The sequence below is a fragment of the Syngnathus typhle genome, linkage group LG2, assembly GCF_033458585.1.
Source record: "Syngnathus typhle isolate RoL2023-S1 ecotype Sweden linkage group LG2, RoL_Styp_1.0, whole genome shotgun sequence".
NCBI classification, from domain to species: Eukaryota; Metazoa; Chordata; class Actinopteri; order Syngnathiformes; family Syngnathidae; genus Syngnathus; species Syngnathus typhle.
In genome coordinates this window covers 10,153,955-10,175,776 of record NC_083739.1, presented here as the reverse complement: position 1 = coordinate 10,175,776, position 21,822 = coordinate 10,153,955, and the positions used below count along the sequence as shown (strand labels likewise).

At 43.6% G+C, this 21,822-nt stretch overlaps 2 protein-coding genes across 3 annotated transcripts; one reads left to right on the top strand and one right to left on the bottom strand.

Moving 5' to 3' along the window:
- Positions 1–117: 117 nt before the first annotated feature.
- Positions 118–17,822, bottom strand: ift122 (intraflagellar transport 122 homolog (Chlamydomonas)). Its single transcript, XM_061302185.1, has 29 exons — positions 17,681–17,822; positions 16,776–16,842; positions 16,425–16,509; positions 16,265–16,343; positions 16,110–16,186; positions 15,939–16,005; positions 15,711–15,857; positions 14,870–14,945; positions 13,871–14,062; positions 13,421–13,559; positions 12,870–13,072; positions 12,136–12,273; positions 11,491–11,655; positions 10,711–10,908; positions 10,347–10,487; positions 9,457–9,510; positions 9,039–9,200; positions 8,155–8,321; positions 7,366–7,537; positions 6,188–6,290; positions 4,828–4,968; positions 4,661–4,758; positions 4,062–4,165; positions 3,512–3,677; positions 3,266–3,380; positions 1,794–1,919; positions 997–1,073; positions 733–897; positions 118–590 (listed from the first exon to the last, which is right to left on the bottom strand). The coding sequence occupies exons 1-29, from the start codon at positions 17,722–17,724 to the stop codon at positions 504–506; spliced, it is 3,555 nt and encodes a 1,184-aa protein (XP_061158169.1). The 5' UTR covers positions 17,725–17,822; the 3' UTR covers positions 118–503.
- A 22-nt stretch (positions 17,823–17,844) lies between these two features.
- LOC133169789 (methyl-CpG-binding domain protein 4-like) lies at positions 17,845–21,321 on the top strand. 2 transcript variants are annotated; one of them, XM_061302293.1, is made up of 8 exons: positions 17,845–17,981; positions 18,416–18,552; positions 18,629–19,038; positions 19,119–19,184; positions 19,267–19,401; positions 19,770–19,919; positions 20,054–20,157; positions 21,071–21,321. In XM_061302293.1, exons 2-8 carry the CDS (start codon positions 18,446–18,448, stop codon positions 21,143–21,145), a joined length of 1,047 nt encoding a protein of 348 aa, XP_061158277.1. In that variant the 5' UTR covers positions 17,845–17,981; positions 18,416–18,445; the 3' UTR covers positions 21,146–21,321. The 2 variants fall into 2 exon arrangements, with proteins under 2 accessions (XP_061158277.1, XP_061158276.1); XM_061302292.1 differs by having other exon boundaries at positions 20,024–20,157.
- The last annotated feature ends 501 nt before the right edge of the window (positions 21,322–21,822 follow it).

The window sequence follows — 21,822 nt, the reverse complement described above, 5'->3', positions numbered from 1 at the left end:
ACTTGATCATCGATCTGATTTTTTCTTCATGCTTTTATGATGGGAAACATCTTGAGTTTCATCTTTTCAATCATTCTTTCATATTCAAAGTGATGCAATGACTTTGAGACCTCTCGATCTCTCTTTTTGCAAACTGTTGTTTATTGATAAGAGTATAAAAATAAGTTCTCATGACTAAAAAACAAATGACACTAATATTTTAAAAAACATATGCTACAGTTTGAGAATACAAACATGCGGATTTGCAGGTCTGACAAATGGAAGTAAAAAAAAAAAAAAAAATGTGCCATCTTTTAGGCGACTCTTTTAAAGTGACACAATCCACAGGGATTTAAATTTGAAATTCATCGCAACCCATAAGCGGCTAGTTGAGCGCTCAGGAGAAATCGACAGGTGGGTCATCCTCCATGAATGGGAAGCAATATACAGCAAATAAAATACATATCTGATGACGCCACGGTAGCGACGTTGAGACAAACAGCTGATATCGTGAAGCCCGTCCATCAGTTTGGTTCGTCGATGGGCCTGCGACAGAACGGACAGCAGTTGTGCTGGAGCACCAGAAGCTCGTAGTCTTCGCTGTGGAACATCTGCCAAGGAACAAAAGCGCAAGCGCATCAACACAACCTAACGAAAGAAATTGGAGGCACATTGAGAAACCAAATACTGGACATTACTTTTACACATGGACTTTACTTGAGGATTTATTTCATTGACTGAAGAAGCATGTACCTTAAAGCAGGTGGGACACATGGTGATGCTGACGTCAGGAAGCAGCGAGCGGAAGTACTCCCATTTGAGCGGCGCCGGCCAGCGCTTGATCAGGACGTCCCTCCTGCTCATGGAGCGCAGCACAGAGCGATTCACCTTGACGGGGACAAAGTTGGAGCCGCCCTGCTGTTTGGAGGAAACACATCCGACCTCAGTGATGGTCCTTTCGCCTCGCCAGCTGGCAGCAAAAGGACGGACGGACACAACGACCTTGGTCCTTCTTACCTCGAAGATCATTTTGGGTGTGAACGGGTCTTCCTCGGCATCATCCAAACCGTCATCCATCTTTAACACCTGCGCATCTGAAAGTGCACAGCACACGCTTAGGAGCGGCACAGGCTGCGGTGAAGGCCTGGCAAAGCTATTAGTGATGGCCAAGGACTCAAAACATTTTTATATAACGACGAGGAATTACGGTTGTAGTTGCTATTTGTTCCAAGAATTTTGAGCCCCTGAAAATGAAGGCACTTTAACAAACGGTAATTCCATATTTTTGGAGAAGTACTCAAATTCAAAGTACACACTACACTTAACGACAACTCAAGTTTATTTTATTTCAGGACCATCGTGACGATATCAGAAGGCAAAATCACAAAAAGTGTCGCCGTCCAATTACTTGGGGACGGAGCGGTACATTTGTCAAAGAGTAACACTGTCTTCCAGCACATTTTCTTGTAATTACCCCTACATTGTAAAATCCCAGCGCTCTCTACTTAAAGAGCTTAAGTGTTGAAAATGCCACATCAGTTGTTTGTGTCATTGCCAACAACAGAGTGCTTCGGTGCCCTTGAGCGTCTGTCGGCTAATGCAGGTTAATCTCGCCGCTTGGGCTGCGCTTGCGGCTCTCAGAGGGTTAGTGTCATTAAGATGAGACATGCTAACCCTATTAGCTCCACAGCTAAGATGACTTAGCGGCAACATCTTAACTAGCGCCGCACAATCCAGGCCACGTCCGAACCAGTGACAGAGGCGAGCGCTGCCTTGCGTTAAGAGTAGCTCCCGAAATGATATATTTGGGGTACCGTTGTCCATATGCTGCCACTGTGCATCCGTCTGCTCCGTGTGAGGAACTTCCAGGTCGATAAGAGACACGGCTTCCTCATCGCTGATGCCTTCCTCCAGGTAGAACTGCACCAGCGGCAGCACCTCTGCGCACACAACCAGTCGTGATGTTAAAAAGCCACAGATGGCGCCATCCTTTGTTTGCACACATCACACACGAATCACAAAGAGATAGTAAGGGCACCTTTGCCAGATTCAGGTGAACTTCATTTGACCTTTTCAATTGCTCTTTTGTGCAACTTGCAGTTCTACAAAAAGGAACTGAATGGCAACATTCACAACAGATGCAACTTAAATGGAGTCAAAAGGTTGTAGCACACTTTTTCTGCGAGAATGTGATTGTCATGGCGCCGTCAAGTCTGGAGTTAAGGCCGCGCGATCTTTTTTGCCCAATGTGACAGGCATCTGATTCTTTTCATGTCAAAGTCCCAAGATGTTTTTATGCACTTTCTAAACGCATTCCGTTCACATTACAAGTTGCATTTGGTTTTGGACTGAGAAGAACTACATAAAAAGATTGTAATTAAGAAACTATCCAAATTGGGCAATCATCCCCTACAGTGTAAATGTAGCCAAAGATTGTTTTACAAAGACACAGCTTGCCTCAGAATAAAAAAAAAAAAAAATGTTTCTCTCACATTTTCTCCCAGCCAAGTGAGTGTGAGGCGGGAGAAGTGAGCTGCACTTTGCCGTCCTGTGTGTGTGTGTGTGTGTGTGTGTGTGTGTGTGTGTGTGAGGGGGAGGGGCCAGGCACTTGGGCAGAGAGTGCAGCACACCAGAGACACGGCAGCACCAAAAAGTGGCTTGGCTACATAAAGAACGATTTATTGGCAATACGCTATATTTGGTAATCAATGTGCTCTCTGCTGAATATTGCCTCCCGATCCTGAAAACTAGATGTGACGTGTTGGTTTTTGGAATAAAGTGTATTAAGTTTTAACAATGAACTGATTATTTTATTTTATTTTTATGATGTCTTGGACTTTTATCTCCGGGAAAGCTACACAGTATGAGAAATGTTTGCTAAGCAACTAACAATAAACAGAGGAGAATCACAACGGGGAAATTTAGAGAACTAAGAAGGACTTCTTTGTTCAAAGGGTCTTTCTGCTGTGTTTTCATCGAGTTCACAAAGGCACATAACAGGGACTTCATCGTTTTAACCGCGGGGTCAGCAAATTCTTTTGGAAAAAAGGTGACATAATGGCCAAATATGATCAAAAGTTATTGTTCTGTCTTCATCCCCTCAGATCCGGATCCAGATCTTTTGACTTTAAGACGCTTTCCAAGCCACAAACGAATGAGGCCTCTTGTGAAGATGGCTCCACTCTGCCGCTGATATACGACTAAAAGCCCAAGGTGCTGTCTGTGTGTGTGTGTGTGTGTGTGTGTGTGTGTGTGTGTGTGTGTGGTGTGCTACAGTTTTGCTCACCATACGACGAGGCTGAATAAATAAAAGGCTGCTTGCAGTTGACGCACGCTGTCCCCTGGTTGTTCAACAGCGGTTTGTTGGAGCAGCGGTAACACATCAGGGCTTCCGTCAGTTCCTTTAGTGGAAGGAAAACAAAAGAAAATGTCTCACTAAATGAGCAAACAAGTTTGAACGCTGCCTCAGAGCACATCGTGAAGGATGTGAATGTAAAGTGTGTGTGTGTCGTATACGTGCTGTGGAACAAACCTCGCTGTCGTGGAAAGGTTTGGCCCGAATGGTGAGGCTGTCCAGCTCTATGCACTCCTGAAAGCGAGACGGAATGTACAGCTTCTGGAGCTTCTCGTAGCAAAGCCTGGCCAACTTATAGGCGCCCAGTTTTCGACTTTGCTTGGCTAAAGCGTACAAGGTATTACTTGGAAGCAGGTCAAGGAAAAAAAAACAAGTGGTCAGATGTCAAGCATACACCATCCGCCAATCCAAATGTGTTATTTGAGGGCGAGCGAACGCCTGCCGATGCACGCCTGAGGGTCCACATCGCGCCGCTTATCTGTATTGACACGCAGACGGATTGTTGAAAGCGGCGTTCAAGGAGACGCCATGGCAGGTCAAGGAGTTGCAGCTGCGGGGGGCTCTTGCTATTTTACAATGAGACTGCAAAGTCCTGTTTTTTCATTCCACCTCTATAAACTGTTAGACTGTATTATTATTCATATTCAGCCACATGCAACTGTCGCGTCAATGCAATGATCCCGAGGGAGACGAGCCACCTTCGGTGCTTTATCGACGGGAAGGATACACTTTAAAGATACCCGGTGGTGGGTTGTCCTTGGGGAGGTTGCTCAGGAGGAACCTGCAGATATTGAACAGCGTCTCTGGCATGAGGGAACTGAAGGGCTCATCCTGAAGGAAAAAGAAAAAAACAACAACACCAGGGAAGCAAATGAAAGACAAGTCTGGCATTCGCTTTATCACTAAAGCTGAGTATCAGGTCACTGGCCCAAATCACAGCAATAATGCCGGAGTGTGATCACAGCCAAGCACAAAGCTGTAACAACAAAACTAACGGTGACAAGTCAGGCCACCATGAAATGTTGGAAGAGGTGTGGAAGGCTGGAGGCTTTGGCGTCATGAACAACCGCACAGCTTGTAGCCAAGGCAGAAAATGAGCTTTTTCACCTAACAGTCCAAAAGTAAAATTCAGTAGAGTACCAAGCCAAACTCCAATAATAAACACTATTGAATGAATAGCTCGCATCATTATGCCATTATTTGATACAGAACTTGTCTTGCATCTCATCGTAGTATGAGAGGATTGGCTGGCAGCGGATTTGCAGAAGAGCAAAAAAAAAACTAGACTCCAGTCCAGGCAGCAGGCAAAGTCCTGTATGTTCTTACCGTGTAGCGCTGAATAGGGTGGTAGACATGGTAGAGCTCTGCAAGAGTCTGGAAATGTTCAAACTTTTTCAGCATTTCCTCTCGCTGATCTTCATTTTCTGTCGGAGACCAATCAATGTCGACTTTAGAGAGCGAAGGCAAAAGAGAGATGCCGTTCCAGGCCTCACCTCTGGCAATGTCAAGACACTGCATGGAGAGCATCCAGTAATAATAGCCGGCATCATCGAACCTCCTCTCCAAAACTGCGTTCTGGGTAAGCTGCTCCAACACTCTGACAGCTTCGTTCTGTCGCCCGGCCTTGTGAAATGCTAGCGAATGACAGAAGACGGCAACGTTAGTGCTACATTCAAGTAGCTAATTTCACCCATGTCAAGATTATTTCTTTCTTCATCCTTGAGGTCTTTAACAGGGGCAAGGAGCCTTTTGCGTTGTTTTGCAGCGCAAGTGCCAGCAGCGCTCTCATCTCAGTGCAAAGGAATTTGGCACAGGCAAATGTACTTGAAAGGCGTCAACACGTGCGCACGCGCTATTGTTAGTGCTGCTATCGGGGTGTAATTAGAAGCAGCTTGACGGACTGCGGCCCACCAGCAACCGTGCCCGGAATAGCACAACTGGAGGGGGGGGGGGGGGGGGGCAGATAGACAGATGTGTTATTTCATAGTCCAACAAGTAGATCACACAACCCCAACGATTTAGTTCTTCCATCCACGCCATTTTGTTAACAACAAAAGACTACAAGTCCTATTCTGAAAAAACTACAACTTTGTTTCTCCCTGAAATTGGGGAATGTTTTAATTGCGATGGAATTCAAGGCGCCACGGGATAATTCTGTTTAATTGACAGTCGGATTACGAAGGGGTCTGAAAATTGTCTCTCCAAAAAACCCCAAAGATGACAACACCAACATTTTTCTGGGCCGAAAAAGCGAAAAGTGGTTGCAGCAGGTCGACTCATTATTGTCATCTACGGACTGGTCCCCGTCAATGTTATGACAGTCGATCGACTCGCTGAAATAACACACAGTGAGCAAAGAAGCTTGAATAAAAGCTTGAGTTGATCCAAAATACAAAGCGTGGGACTGCCAGCAGGCTCCCCAATAATCAGACCTGCTCAGGCATGTACGTGTAGCTCACAGGGAGACAGCGCGGGAAGATTATGTCGCAGAGGAACTATGCCTGCTGAGATCACAATTCCAAATCTATGAGCTGATTACAAAGATGGCTACGGTTGGTAATCATCATCAGAGCTGCTTCAGAGGCCCGCTGATGAGAAGCAGACATGCATATATGCCGCTCAGCAACCAGGCGGCGCAGCTCACTTCTGCTCAGCTTCAGCAAAGAGGATCATATTCTCCGGTGGACGCGCATCATTTTGTATAGAGTTATGAAAACTCTCCAGAGCTGCTGGGGCTTTGTGGCTGCTTATGTGTAAACACACACTGTTTCACGTTACACGGCCACAAAGGGAAACGTACGGGAATAGTGGATTTGTCACGTTTCCACTTAAGGAAGCAAGGCACAAACTCACCTTTTTGCGCTTCCTCAAATCGGTCGTTCTCAGCCAACCATTGAGCGTAAGGCACAAAGACGTCATTTTTAAACTGGGGATGCTTCTCTGCCAGTGAGAAGGCCTGAGAGGAAAAACAACAACAGTGCTCATTTGAGAGGTGGACAGAGGAAATGCAGACCAGAGCATTTCATACACAAGGTGTTTCGATGTGCTTCATATTATAAAAAGTACATTTGTTAAAGGCATTTAAAAATTAAAGAAAAAGATGGAGCTAGCTAAAAACAGCATACAGCGCAAAAACAAGAGTTTGGAAAACGTGCTTTTAAAAATTATTTAAGTGACCCTGATCACTGGTATGGGGAAAGAGCCTCGTCTTGAACCTGGTATGTCTTCTTTATTCTTTATTTACTCTTATATAATTCACTCTGACAATAAAGAATACCGGCAAATCGAGGTGGGGTCACACAGCAGAGGGGGAAAAAATGCTTTTTAAGGCAATTTGTTTATATTATTAATGGGAAATTATGGGAGCTGGGAAAAAAGCATGTCAAGTGAGTGAGTGGATTTCATGCTCAATTTATCAGGATTGTAAATGTACCACTTGGACCGTTTGAATGACGTTTTGTATGCACTGACAGCAACTAATGAATGGAAATGTCTTGCAAGGAAACACAAATGAGGATAGCCATGGTGGTCTGCTGTGCCAAGACCAAGTATGCCTGTCAGGCTAAGGGTTGGAGATATTCAGTAGCTCCTTCCTTCTTTTCACTGGGGGATCAAATAATAAAACCCTGCTTATGGAAAACATGAGCGATTCTCTTTTTGTCATCCCCTGTTCCAACACATCATGATAAGGAATGGAAACTTTTTGTCTCGTCTCAACAGCGTCGTATGCACTTGTGGAACGAGATTGGAGCACAAAAAAAGCTGGAATATGATACTCATTGGGTGTACTAGTACGCTTTGTGCTTTTCTAATCATAACGTGGGCCGGATGACAAACTCAGGAGCGTTTGTGGCAGCTTATATGGTAATTAGGCTTATGTTATTAAAATTCTGCTTACTTTTCCAAGAGCCATGACCATACAGTTGTCATTGTATGCGGCAGTTTATAGCATCAACTGATGTCGGTGCCTGGCTAAAGACGATTTATGTACGCAGTGATGAGCTGAGCAGGTGAGAAGAAAAGTGCCAGACCTCGTCCCAATGCTGCGTTTCCACGTGTAGCTGCACCAGGGCCTGCAAGTCCCCCATCTTGGAATAAGTCTCCGAGGCATAGCCGTGGTGCTTCAGCTTCTTAAAATAGAAAGCGCATTTTGCCAGTGGTTCTCGCTCAGCTTTGTCCAGCTTACGAGCCAAGTCTATCAGCCTGGATGAAAGGAGAAAGAAGGGGATGAGAGGAAGGGCACGGCGATGCACATGCACGTCGTCATTTCAGGGCTCAGAAAAATGAGCCGGAATCACCGTCTGGCTTTGCAGCCGCCCGACGATGACGAGTGGCCGAGCCGACTTGATGGGACCCGCAAATGGAAACGCTTCCATTTACTATGCTCTGCGTGTATGTGCGAAAGCTAATGGAGAGATAAATCCTGAGTTTAAAAAAAAAAAAAAAAAAAGCTGCTAAATTGGCTAGCGCATTATACATTTCAGCAAAAGACTGAATTCTGAGGGAAAGCGTGAGAGACAGGAGGTGGGATGAATAATGGAATGGAATATGTTGAAATGAATGACCTTTTTTTTTTATATTCTGTTTCACACTTCTCAAGAGATAAAATAGCATTGTGTCGATTAAACCTATATATTGGCTTCTAAATAGATCTCGATTTACTCGCTCACAGTTGGGTGCCTACGCAAACCACTTGGCTTGAAGTTTCCGGCTATGTTTGTCCGATGTTTGTTAAAAGTCTTTGTCACATGACGTTCTTCTAAGCACTGACTCATTGGCTTAAAGTGTGTATAAAAATGTGTTTTGTAAAGACACCTTACATGTCTGCCCAGCCATTCTCTCCTAAAACATCAATGGCTTTGAGATTCTCTCCAGCTGAGATGTACATCTCTGCCGCCGCTTGAGGCTCCTTGCTGCACTTGGCCCAGTCGGCCTGCTTGGCCATGAGGATGCGCGACGTCTTTGGGTCTGCCGCCCCGACATAATCCTGCATTGGGGAAAGAAACACGCAAAGAAGCATTGGGATATCAAGTCACTGAATGAATTATTAGACCAAACCTTTTCTTTTTTTTTTTTTATGTAACCAAAATCACAAGGAATACAATTAAGCAACAAAAAAGTGGCTCAACAATAATCATTTCCCTGACTGTTGACACACAGATGCTTTATCCCACTCAAGACGGACACGTGAAGGTCAAGTCGGAGAAAGGAGACAACTGGAGTCCCTCCGGTTCCGCCGTGCGTCCTAACCAAAATATACAGCCTCTGGGAGCAGATGGCCGCACAGCCGCATAAATATACAGCAGCTACTTCAAACACACATCACACAATCTGACACACGAGCGAGTCGTCGGGGCTCAGCCAATACAAATGTGCCGCCGCTGATCAAAGACATCTCATGTACGTAAACAGGAAAAAAGCATTCGCTTGTTTTTGCCAACGCCGACCGACCTCCAAAGAATTCATGTAAAAGCAGATGCTCCATTTCCAATTCAAACTGAGTGTGGAGGTTAGCTTTGTGCTATGAAGGAATGCACGTCTAAGAAAAGCATGCTGTGAGCTTGCCATGTGCTGTTTGCATGATTTGCGGAGGCTGATTTATGAGGAGACGACAGGTCGTAAAAAGAGCTTCAAGGTGGCAAAACAGCGCACGTGAACATCAGCTTGCGTGTTTGTCTTTTGGGCCGATCACTGATTTCATCACCTTGGCATAGTCGAACATGCGCAGGTCAGTGTACATGCCCAAAGCTTTGGGTTCCTGACCGCTCCGCTTGTAGAGTTTGGCCGCCTCGTGGAATTTCCCCTGGTAGGCGTAGATGTCGGCCAGGAACAGGTCGTTGTCGTTCTCGCCCCTCATCTTTCTCGCCTGCAAATTAGATGACACAAACAATGATGTCCTTTGCAGAGACACACACTTGAACTCATTCCATTCAAGTTGATTCAACTTGTCAAGTGCACGTCATCACAATTAACTACACAAAGAAATCTACATTGACTGCAAAGTTCATGCGCATTATGATGCAAAGAATTTGATTGTGCTTCCTTGTGTTGCCGTGTTTCTGTTTCCACTTTGGCAAAATACCAAACCACACAATGAACTGGATCAAATAAAAGTGTTTTACCTCAATACTGTTGATGAGCTCCAGGTAGCGTAGGTCTTGTATTCTAATGAAGGCCTGTGTAACGGAGGAGGGAATTACATGTTGCCTGCTGCTACACACACACACACACACACACACACACACACACACACAAGCGCACAAATATCAGTGGCTTTCAAAGTGTGGTTTGGGAACCCGTCAGGGTCCGCGACCCATAACCTGTGGGTCCAAAAAATGTATTGCAATTAATTATTAGGTTGAGGTTTAAGCTTTAAAAAATATTGGGGACAAATAAAGCAAACATACTCAACATGCAATGACTCCTCCTCAACTCAGCTTTGGACCAGTTAGAGTTTTCCGTCTCAGCAGAGCAGAAGACACCTCATGCAAATGTGCTAACCCATTCTCATTGGATTGACACGGTTTTCCCACCCTTTTGCAAAACAGTCAACGCAGAAAAGACACAGGAGTTTTTGTTGTATGCCGTAAATCTCGTCATGTTCCCAGCATTTTTCATTCGTTCTCATTTTTAATTGAGTTAGACACGGCCACCCCTGCAAATTATTTGCAGTTTAGAAGCACATACCTCACATCAAAAGTATCCAATATGTACAACATAAAAAACAGGCGCCATGTTTTTCTGCGGTGTTCCGCCCCACTGACTGACGTGATTGCCTACCAGCAGTCTTCTTTGTCCTCCAGAACACAACGTAAAATTGGTACCATTCATGTTGACTGCTTACTAACAGCAATTAGGTTGCTAGGTGCCTTAAAATACATTTAAGATTGGTGAAAAAAGTTGCTTCAAAATAAACCGACTGCACTTGAATAAACTAGCTTCGCTCCATTCCCTGCCAAGCATGGATAAATATTGAGTAGAATTCCTTCAATGTTGACAGTGGGTAACTTGCCTTCTTGGCAATGTCAAAATCAAGGCCCTCCAGAGCTTCTGTGGCCAAATCTCTCCAATCGCTGTCTGTCACACCTAAACAGGCGATTTGGTGGGCCTCCTTAAACATCTTCCTCTCCAGGTACTGGTACATGGGTGCAGACTGTGGGGAGCATGAGAAAATAAAAAATGCGTCATCCCAACTGCGTGAGATAACAAGAGTCATGTGGTGGTTCGCATTGGACTCTGCGTGTGTTCAAGTGAAGATTACGCTCCTCTAATTCTTAAAATCACCTCATACAGAGATGGTTTGGGCTTTGGGGATTTAAGAAAAAAAAACAGCGAGCTCTCTGTATCTGCAATCAGTGCCACGCTGACACACCCACCTGAGGGACCTCCACGGCGGACATAGAATAGACGTGGAGACAGAAGATTTTGGAGCCATTGAAGCCCACCATGAAGCCTTGCATCTTCTGCTGGTGTACGGGGAAGTTGCTGGCCTTGATGTTAAGGTAGCCGTTGCCGGAGAAACACAGCATCGCCTCACATTGGGTGTTCCAGGCCACACTGTTAGCGTTAGGCTCCTGCAGGGAAAGCAAAACAACGTGCTTCAAACACAAAAAAACGAGCATAAAAACAATCACACACAGCAGATCTAAAGTCTACACACCCCTGTTCAAACACCAGCTTTTGTGATGCAAAAGAGACCATAAGGAGTCCTTTCTTCCATTAATGTGACCTATTATCTGTACGACTCAATTAGGGGAAAAAAAGGTTTACGAGAGGGCCGGTAAAATACAAAAATACCGTTAACTCTGTTAATTGCTTTGCTTTTCAGCTGCCTAGTCAGAGTGCACCTTCACCAATCACATTCAAACTTGGGTTCATTGGGAGTCAGCACACAACTGTGCACCCGAAATAAAGTTCAGATGTTCTTTTTAATAGGCTTTTCTTGAAAATTGTCTACAAGTCATTATTTGCACAAAGTTTTCACCTCATTGGTGAGATGTCACTGTTTAAAGATATCAGTCGGGATCCTAGTTATGTTTTTTTTCCACCTCACAAAAACATGCCATTTGAAACCGGGGTGTGAAGACCTTATATGAAAGCTCCACTACACGACGCAAATGAATGTGAATGAAACAGCCAGGGCGTGACTTGCTGACCTGAAAAAGCAGTTCTTTGCTGATAATGTCGTAGACGAGGAGAGTATTATGTTCGTCCACCACGGCCAGCTTTTTTCGCGAGGCGCTCACGTCCAGGCATCGCACTGACGTTGTCAACTTCAGTAGTGTGATGGGAAATGGGTTGTCCACAAAAATCTTTAAGATCTACAGGGGAAACAGACAGATGGCAATTCGAGCAAAACATCAGTGCATGTTTGAGTTGCTGGATAAATACAACTGGCAATGTGAAGGAAAAAATCCCCCCAAAATGACCAAAATCCCACGGTCCATTAGGGCCATATTGTGCTGTGCAGAGTTGACTGAACGGGTCAATATGTTGCTACCTCTACTAGAGATAGTACAGCTGCTAAAATTCACTTTGTCATGATTAGGCAGGAAGGAATAAGTTGCTTGATTTGCAATTATTCACTTGTTCCCTACTCACTAGAGAGACATTCTTATATAGAAGAAAGAGTTCCAAAAAAGTCTACTAAATCATAGCGATCGGCAATGATTCATGTTTGTCAACTCCCCGATCACTGGAACAACTCGACATGATGTTTGATGGAAACCGCACTTACACAAGCATATTATCCACGTATCCACGTATGGTTTACTTTGTTTCAAAAATCTGGAAATACTCACAGCTCCGTTTTTTAAGCCCACCAGAAGGCCTTCTCGGCCGGGCGGCCCGCCGATCACTTTGATGTAGCGGATGAGCGACTCCATGAGCCATTCTTTTTCTTTGACGCTGGAGAAGGACAGACACTGAAGCCTCTTCTCCTGGAAAACACATCAGCTCAAAGTGCTTCACTTGATATCGTGTCACAGCGTGTAAATCACCTGCCTTATTTCCTTTAAGCATCTTTTTTGGAGGGAAGTATTCATCAACACCTAACAAATCTCGGCCGACTGCTCTTTTATTAAAACAAGAGTACAAACAGGACGCTGGAAAGATAAACAAAGATTTGCTTTGACGCAGAGGCCGACATCCTATATAAAAACAGCCCATTTGGAGTGTCTAAAAGCTGTCTGAAGGATCAAACGCAAGCATGCGTGTTTGAGGACGATGCGAATGATTTAAAAGGAAGTAACCTATGTGTTATGGCAGCTTCTCCTCTCCAACAGTGTCTGTCAAACACACACAGAGACAAGAAACAGAGGCACATGCTGGCTCTGCTTCATGTGGTCCTTTTTCCTTGACTTGTGACGTACTTTTTGTGGTTTAGCAGTGTTAAGAGGAGTGAGACAAGGCCTGGACAATATTTACAAACCACATTAGCGAAACACACCATGCTGTGTTTTCCCCTCGAGGCGCGTTGGATTTCTGAACGCTTGCTCACAGTTAATCACAAAAATGTTGCAAAAAAGTTGCAAACCTGACACAGGACAATGTGATTGGAGCAGACCACCAGCAAGTTGCATTCAAACTTCTTGCAGATTTTCTCTTTGATGCGATAGCGCATGTCCGCAGAGTCGTCGGAGAAAAGCTCGTAGATGATGATCTTCTCGGGAAGCTGGATGGCCAGGCGGTTTTTGTAGATGGCGATTTTCTTCACCAGCTCACCGCACTTAATCCTCACTGAAGAAGAAAAAGAACAGAGAGCAAGAGAGAGCGAGATTTAAATAGAAGTTTCAAGACTTTAATATCAATACTAAATAATTGATAATGGCAATAAGCGTGACAAATGACAATGTAATGGTGATTACAAATACGTATATATTTTTTAAGAGGACAAGTCAACCCATTCCACAAAAAAAAAAAAACAGCTCAAGACGGACAGACAGACAGAGTTCAATATGCATCATGGTACTTTTAGATCACCCACATTTAGAGTTTACCCTGGTAAAAATAGAAACCACGTGAGTCACAAAGCTGACATAAGGAACTAGTGTCGTTATTATTATGGTCGCAAGAGCAAAAGCTCACCTTTTCCTTCGGTGATGAGGTGCTGGACGATGACATCAGTCATGTTGTCTCGATAAGCATAGCGATCCTTGTAGAGGCCGTGAACTGTACTGAAGTTGAGCTGGTAGCAGGCGATAGTCCCATCTTGGCAACCCATCACCTATGGAAGAAACAACAATGTAGCAGCGCATCTAATTAACACCTCCAAGAAAAGACTGCAAGAGTGGGAGTGTTCCTGTGATTGGAACATCTACACTGAAAGTTTCAGCTCTCACTTCGCTCCTGAGTGCCACATCGCTAGCACCTAAATACAGCAGAAAGAAAGCTGTGAAAGTGTTAGAATAAAATAAAACCACTGTCTTCAAATGGAGCGGTGTCATTTGAACTGGTGTTGTTGTGTCACTTTCACACATTCTCGCCTGTCTCTTATTTTTAAATGCTCAATTTGCAGTTACTGATTCACCACCTCACCATAAAATTGGAGTCAGGCTTGACCCGGCAGGTGCACACCCTGGAATTCTGCTCTCCAATGACGCCCAGTCGCACGCCGTCTTTGGTGTAGAGGGATGCCTGTTTGTCAGAGCCGCCCATGACAATGTACTCGCCCTTGGAGAAGTAACTGACGCAGCACGGGTCGTAGGACAGAGTCCTGTCTTTTCCAATCTGACACAAACAACAAAAGACAAGAACAACATTTGAAAAAGGTGGTCGCCTGCCTTTGATTTATTGCTCGGGCCCCAGGCCAACGTTTCCCACCATCTGGGCCAGGAACATTCAAAGTCAACACTACATACAAATATCCTTTTAAGAGTTGCTTAAAAAAAATAAACTGACAAGAGTGCTAGATGGACAAAAATAAGAAAGTGCATATTTGTTTGAAGTCGCTTCAATCTTAATGTTCAAAGTCCACACGCACAGCTCAGCATTAATTCCACACCTCTACACATCTGTTTCTCCTCTGTGAGGGTAAAACAAACAAACAAAAGAAAATCAGCCTGACAACCCACAGATGATTCTTATTCACTGCACACAATTGAGAGCTTTGTAATCAAAACTGAATGTTCAGTGAAAAAAACCAATATATTAATAAATAAGTAGGCCAACGGCAGTATATGAGCCCGTGGCATAGTGCAGAGTAACGAACAGTGCATACTTGTGTTCAATTACGGCGCTGCCTGGGGGGGGGGGGGGTGTTTAGGAGCAAGGCGAGACAGCAAGGGGCCATGAAATCATAGTGGGGCCAGCTCAAATGCACCCAAACACACCGCAGCTATTCCAATTGGACAGGAAATCAGGTAACTGCATGATTTTGGACTTTTCTACAGTACAGTAGCGGTGGTTAGCTAAAATGCCATTTAGCCTCGATGCGTTTTTTTCCCCATACAAGATAATTGACAACCTTTCTTAAGCACTGATGAAACTTTTATTGCTAATGACAATTGGTAAAGTCATGCTACTTGGGTCCGTCACCTGCTTTCCACTGAGTTGATAGAAGGAAAGCTTCTGACCCCAGTCAGCCACGGCCAGAATGTCATGTTGCTCATCCCTCGAGAAACAGCACAGAAAATATGTTAGTAAAAGTACACCGGATATTTGTGTTACAGTACATCTTTCTATTATGCTAATATGCAATCAATACATTGAGGCACCGAGTCGTCCAAACAACTTGTGCTAAGGAAAAGATTCTATGCCGGTGTCTGGGTCGCCCCCAAGGAGCACACGAGTAGCTCGCGTGGCTGCTCTAAAAATAGCTTACAAGTGATCAGACTGTGTGATCTTCTCATAATGTGTGATCATTTGAAAATGAAAACACATGCAAATATTTAGAGATGTCAAGTGTCGCTTGTCGATGTTTGGCTGTTTTTGACTTTATTAAACCGTTGTTGAAAATTAAATCATTATCTTTGTAAAGATGGATATCATTCATCAATACTAATAATAGCATATTATTAAAGGATAAATGTGCAACTTTAATATTCCAGACGCAGCTCTTGGCATCCCAAAAGGTTTCTGACCCTGAAGCTGCAGTGTGGCGAAGATGGATGTTTTAAAAAGCTCAATTTAAAGACAGTGTCCAGTTGTATTATGTCCAAACAAACGATAAGCAAGCAATTGCAACTTCTCATCACTGATGTCGCAACTCTGACTCTGACTCTGACATTCTCAACATGGCTCAGTCGCCATGTGCTGCCTTCAAACATCCACGAATATCTGCTGCTACCTATTGGCCAAATATAGAACCTCACCCCTGTCTTGAATTTTAGGCTGCAAGTGTGACTTCATTTTCATCCGATACAACAACGATACTAACTTGGAGGGGTTCCAAGCAATGGACCAGACTGGAGCGGACGAGCTTCCCGAGCGGTCTATCTTGACTTTTTCCTCGCCGTTCTTGTTCCGAATGCTCACCACTCCATTCATCATACCGAGAGCAAGGTATTGCCCATCGTTGGTCCACCTGTTTTGAAGAGAAGCCCTTAAATAACTTCAATGTAGACGCGCTTCATTCAAGCTAGCAGCAAAAACCGCGTTCACTCACCCGCAACATGTTATTTTGCTGCTCACTTTGTGTTTGTTCACCGACTTTTGCTCCGGCGACCAAAGGCCTATGACGGAAAATGAGTATTGTGACGCTCTTAAAATAAAAAGACAAAGTTATAGAACGTCTTGAAAGAAGCCCAGAGTGGACATCAACTCAACACACACTAACCAAAGTCACCCGAGGAACAGGATGCGAGTTGGTGAGTAACTGGGTTGTAGGCAACACACTGGATGGAATCGTAGTGTCTACCGGAAAAGACATAAAAGTCACTTTTTTTAATGTGTGAAAGGGTCATTATACTGTTTTGAAGTAGTCATACTTACGTGTACTTTAAAATACCCTCCAGTTTAGATGTCCATATTATTATGCTCTTGTCAGCTGAGCCAGAGGCAAATCTTTTTCCTGCGGAAAAATGCAGTTAGCAAGACAATAGAGGCAGACAGATAAGAAAAAAAGATCACAAAAGGAAAATGAGTTCATTACCATCCTTTGCATAAGCAACGCAGTAGACTACATCTTTGTGTCCTTTTAAAGGCTGAATAATTGTTCCGTCTGTTGTGTCATAAACCTACAAAAACACACCATTTGGCAATGAGAGAGAGAAAACATTGCTGCAAAGTCATGCTTCATATAAATGCACTTTGTTGAGAGAGCACTTTTGAAAGCTGAATCAGAAGTGCTTTGTTTATTTAGATGTGAGGAGACATAAGCATGAATTATGTTTTTGAGTTCAGAATGAGATAGCATGACACTCAGTTTGGAAAGACTTTACAAGTAGAAAAAGTAGGAACAGTTAGGATGTGTTCAACAAAAAGTATGTAAAAAGTATCCTACCAGAACATGGAGGCCTGCTGCCACTATTAGTTGGGTGCCATCTGGCTTGAAGGCAAGGTCGTAAACACTGCAAGGAAAAGTCGTACTGAAAAGAGTTCAAAAGATACACTTTGCTTCTAAAACGCAAGAGTGCAACAAATGGAAACAACATTACAACAATGTTTGGAGCAATTTATTGTTCACATGTAGCAAGGAAATTCAGCTATGCAATTAGAAATCCATCCCATCCAGCCACAGAGCCTATCTTAGCAGTCATCGGGGACACCCTGAACTGGTTGCCCAGCCCCAGAGACCAACAACCATCCGCACTCACACATGCGGGCAATTTGTGACCCCGGTTCGGATAAGCGGTACAGAGGATGGATGGCTGGATGGCTGGATGGCTGGATGGCTGGATGGATGAATGGATGGATGGATGAATGGCATGAAAACACTAACACTTACATTCGTTATTACTTGCATTGGCTCCATCTGAAAAGCTCAGACAAGTCTGTTTCAACGCTGCCACGAGTTCTTCAATGAGTTAACAAGTATGACCTTCTATGCAATATAGGTCATGAAGGGAAAAATGTTTAAAATGTTAGGAGGTCCGGATCTGGCCCGCGAACCTTAGGTTGCTAACTTGCCTTACACACCAACATGCTAACCTCTCATTATTAGCATTGAATAAAAGTCTACTTGTTATGTCACATAAAACACAATGTATAAACTAGCATTCGCAGGCAGTGAACAATTGTGATTTAGTGACTTGGTATGTGTCATTTGACAGAGAAAGTCTCTGTGCTAACACTATAGTAGCTAGCTGGCTTAGCAGCGGTTGGCATAGCAACCGCTGTTGCTTATCGAGCGGCTTCGCATCCCGCCCGATAATGACGATGACGCAAACGCAACGCAAGTACGCTCACCAATGCTGACGTGTTGTTTCTTTCCAGACCAGGACGGCTCTCATTTCTTAACAGGTTCCAGCTCGAATTTGGATCAACAGGTTGTTTTGCCTGCTCACTTGCTCATGTTTGCTTCTCTTGACATGACTCTCCGGGAGCGCGCAGACGCAGACTCACTTCCTGCTCCACACTTCCTGCTTCCTGCACGATCGCAACCTCAACGATAATCTCGCAAGGAGACAACGGGATGCCAAAAGCTTATGCATTGATTCGCATCAAACCACTCAACGCTGCAGTTCATACATTCCTCGCGCCAAGAAAAGTAAGATCATTCAGAACTGAATTGTTTAAGTCTTAAATCTTGGCAAAGTATGGATTTTCGTATCAATTTGAGCGAAACGACAGCCGCGGATAGGGAGTGCTCTTCTTCACTCGGCATTGCGCTTCTACAAAGTTCTAGAGACTTTATAGTGCTCCCTGTGGTGATAGAGGTGCAATGCAATTGAGTTTAAATTAAATTAAAAATCTGAAAGCGATAGTGTATGCATAATGTTTTGATTTTGTAATTGTTTATTCATTTTAAAAGCCACTGATAATTTCAATAATATGCAAAAAATATGTGTTCTATCACAATATAATCTTAGGTCTAGTCATAGCCAATCATATTACATGAGATTTTGGCTTGCATAGTGTCTTATCTAGTCTTTAGTGGACACTTTCCAGAAATTGACCGGAAATGCTCCACTTCTTTGCAAGCCTTACTAGAGCATACATGTTCGAAGCCAGATGGATTCATGTGCCTGGCACCCCAAAATACCTCAAGGTTGGACCAGGGAGGTTCGACAGCGACGATCAGGCAAGACAGCGGGAAAACTGGACGTGTACATCACTAGGTAATCACTTTCATCCAGCCAACAGCATTGGTTTGGCTGTGGGGTGCCCAACTAAGTGCATGTTTATGTTTTGAAGTCCCTACGGGCAGAGGTTTCGATCAAGAGCTTCTCTGCGAGCGTTCCTCGTAAAAAACGCTCAAGACGTGGACATCGACCTCTTTGATTTTAAAGCAACCTCTCTTCATTGCCTCCCTGTTGGAGAGAAGCAGACATCAGCTGGACAGCAGGACATTCCGGAAGAGACATCACAAATACTGGCTCTCCCTCCAAAGACATCAGAAAGAGCTAGCTCCCCGCACAAAAGCCTGTGTGTGGAGCAGACGAATTCTGAAAGCCAAAGGACTCCTGAACATGCAACTTGGGCGCATGAAGATGACCCATTGCACGAGGGATTCGAAAAAGACAACAAACCCAATCGGGAACAAGAGTTAGTATCGGACGTAACTGCTGGAAATGGCGCAAAAAAAGTGGCAAATTCCAAAAATAGTAAGCAGCAACTCGAATATATTTCCAAAGTAACAACCTTTTCCACTTCATCTAACATGTCAATCTTTTTGTACGAGCAGAATCGAGATATTCCAAAGGCAACCGGAAAACGAGCCCTTACTTTAGCAGAAAACTTCTCGCAGATGGTAATGATGTTTTAATTGAATAAATTCCGCGTGAGGAGTGATGACACGTTTTTGAATAAAATGTCATTGCAAACCTTTGAAGGTCCCAGTCCACCTCGAAGAAAGGCCTTCAAGAAGTGGACACCTCCTCGTTCTCCTTTCAACCTTGTTCAAGAAATCCTGTTCCATAATGTCTGGAAACTACTGGTGGCTACCATCTTTCTCAACAAAACAAGGGGTGAGCTTCAACACACGCACAAATACACGTAAACAGCATTCTTCCTCAATATTGCGCTACACTCGCTGCTAAGTCTCGGATGTCTTTGTAGAACATATCTACTTGCAGTAAAAAGTCAACATTTACCGTAATTTTCGGACTATAAGTCACACCGGAGTATAAGTCGCACCAGCCATAAAATGCCCAAAAAAGTGAAAAAAAAAATGTATATAAGTCACTCCTGAGTATAAGTCGTCCCCCCACCCAAACTATAAAAAAAAACGCGACTTATAGTCCAAAAATTACGGTATGTGAAATAAAAAAATAAGCAGTTTTGCGGGATATTTGTTCTCTGACTCATTGTGTCTTGTTTTGTTCCAATGCTGCAGGTAAGATGGCCATTCCGCTCCTTTGGCAATTCTTCGAGCTGTACCCATCTGCAGAGGTGGCCCGCCGAGCTGACCGCAAGGTCATGTCGGAACTCCTGAAGCCGCTCGGCCTCTTTGACCTTCGGGCCAAAATCATCATCAGATTCTCAGGTGAATGAAAGTGGCCAAGATCTTAGCAATGAACGCACGAAAAGCAGTGCATCTCAAATGCCATTTAGTGGATTTTTTCTTTTTTTTATACCGGACATGCCAAGTGTTCAATGTGGACCTTCTGTCGTGTTCAGACGAATACCTGAGCAAAGCGTGGCGTTACCCCATCGAGCTGCACGGCATCGGGAAGTACGGCAACGATTCCTACAGAATCTTCTGTGTGGAGGAATGGAGACAGGTCAGTCCTCTTTTGAATTTCACTTTTATGAGGGGGTGGCAAGACAAAAAGGTCATTGGGTTGCCAATCTTGTTACTGCTGTGTTTTGTTCAAGGTGAGGCCTGATGATCACATGTTGAACAAGTATCATACTTGGCTGAGTGAAAACCAAGAGACGCTGGGAATCTGACAACAATGCCAAGAGGTGTCAGTCATCGAGGGAGGGAGGGTGAGGGAAAACTAAGTCCATAAATTTTACACTGACAACTGTTTGCAGTAGTAGTGAAAAGTAGTGCAGTAGTATAAAACAGACAAGGAACAAAATCATGTTCCTTTGTTGTAATGCTTATGTGACAATTATGTGCTTCAGAGAATGGATGGATGGAGGGAGGGAGGGAGGGAGGGAGGGAGGTAGGGAAGGAAGGAAGGAAGGAAATCTAAAAGCGACAAAGGTATGTATTGTGTGACCTTGTTGGGTGTGTGCGCTCAAAAGAATTTAAGCTGTAACTGAACGGGTACATTTCCATGCGACCCCTCCCTTTTCTGAAGAGAAGGTAGACCTTCAATTGTTTTAAAGTGAGCGCGTCACTGGTGTCAGTCATCAGTGGACATTTTTTTATTAGGACTATTTTAATTTAAAGGGACGGTATAATGGGTTTTTTTTTAGGTTGTCTCTGACTGGTCAACAACTCTTTGTACGTTTTTTTTTTTTTTTAAATCAGAGATGCAAATAAAACTTTCTAGATTCAGTTTTTTACGCTGTTACCCCATCGAGCTGCACGGCATCAGGAAGTACGGCAACGATTCCTACAGAATCTTCTGTGTGGAGGAATGAAGACAGGTCAGTCCTCATTTTATTTCACTTTTATGAAGGGGTGGTAAGACAAAAAGGTAATTGGGTTGCCAATCTGGTTACTGCTGTGTTTTGTTCAAGGTGAGGCCTGATGATCACATGTTGAACAAGTATCATACTTGGCTGTGTGAAAACCAAGAGACGCTGGGAATCTGACAACAATGCCAAGAGGTGTCAGTCATCAGTGGACATTTTTTTATTAGGACTATTTTAATTTAAAGGGACGGTATAATGTTTTTTTTTAGGTTGTCTCTGACTGGTCAACAACTCTTTGTACATTTTTTTTTTTTAAATCAGAGATGCAAATAAAACTTTCTAGATTCAGTTTTTCACGCTGTTTCCCAACTGCAATTGTTATTTTCTCTAGCACATTAGGTTTTCAGAATAGTGATAATAATAGTAACAATACTATATGTAGTATAGTCATGTATTTAACATTTATGAATCAAGGGTTATGTTCAGCAACAGGTGGAAAATTCAAATATTTCAAAAACGCGATGTGCTAGGGGAATAAAGTTTAGAAATAGTTTAAACCAACGCTCAAAATACATTTAGCTACACACAAAGCCATCTCTGATTAAAATTTGCTGTTGGCCAGTGTTACGTGTCCATGTTGATTTGCAAACGTTGATTTGCACAGTGTAGCTCTTAATTGCATAAGACTATTTGGGAAAGCTTGCAATTTTACTTTTCTTTGCTGTGCAACTCCAACAAAGCTGCACATCTGCACCCTACAGGATTAGACAATATTTTGGGGCAATAGTTTCATACCCTAAAAAAAGTTGTCGTCAATAAAACAGTATGAATCCAGTTTAGGACGTAAAATGCACTTT

Coding starts and splice junctions, on each gene's coding strand:
- ift122 (XM_061302185.1), bottom strand. CDS start 17,724: ATGAGAGCCGTCCTGGTCTGGAAAGAAACAACACGTCAGCATTG. Junction 15,858..15,938: donor AGCAAAATAACATGTTGCGG/GTGAGTGAACGC, acceptor TCTTCAAAACAG/GTGGACCAACGATGGGCAAT. Junction 8,322..9,038: donor GCATGTTCGACTATGCCAAG/GTGATGAAATCA, acceptor TCCCCAATGCAG/GATTATGTCGGGGCGGCAGA.
- LOC133169789 (XM_061302292.1), top strand. CDS start 18,446: ATGGATTCATGTGCCTGGCACCCCAAAATACCTCAAGGTTGGACCAGG. Junction 19,920..20,023: donor AATCATCATCAGATTCTCAG/GTGAATGAAAGT, acceptor GGACATGCCAAG/TGTTCAATGTGGACCTTCTG. Junction 20,158..21,070: donor GTGTGGAGGAATGGAGACAG/GTCAGTCCTCTT, acceptor GTTTTGTTCAAG/GTGAGGCCTGATGATCACAT.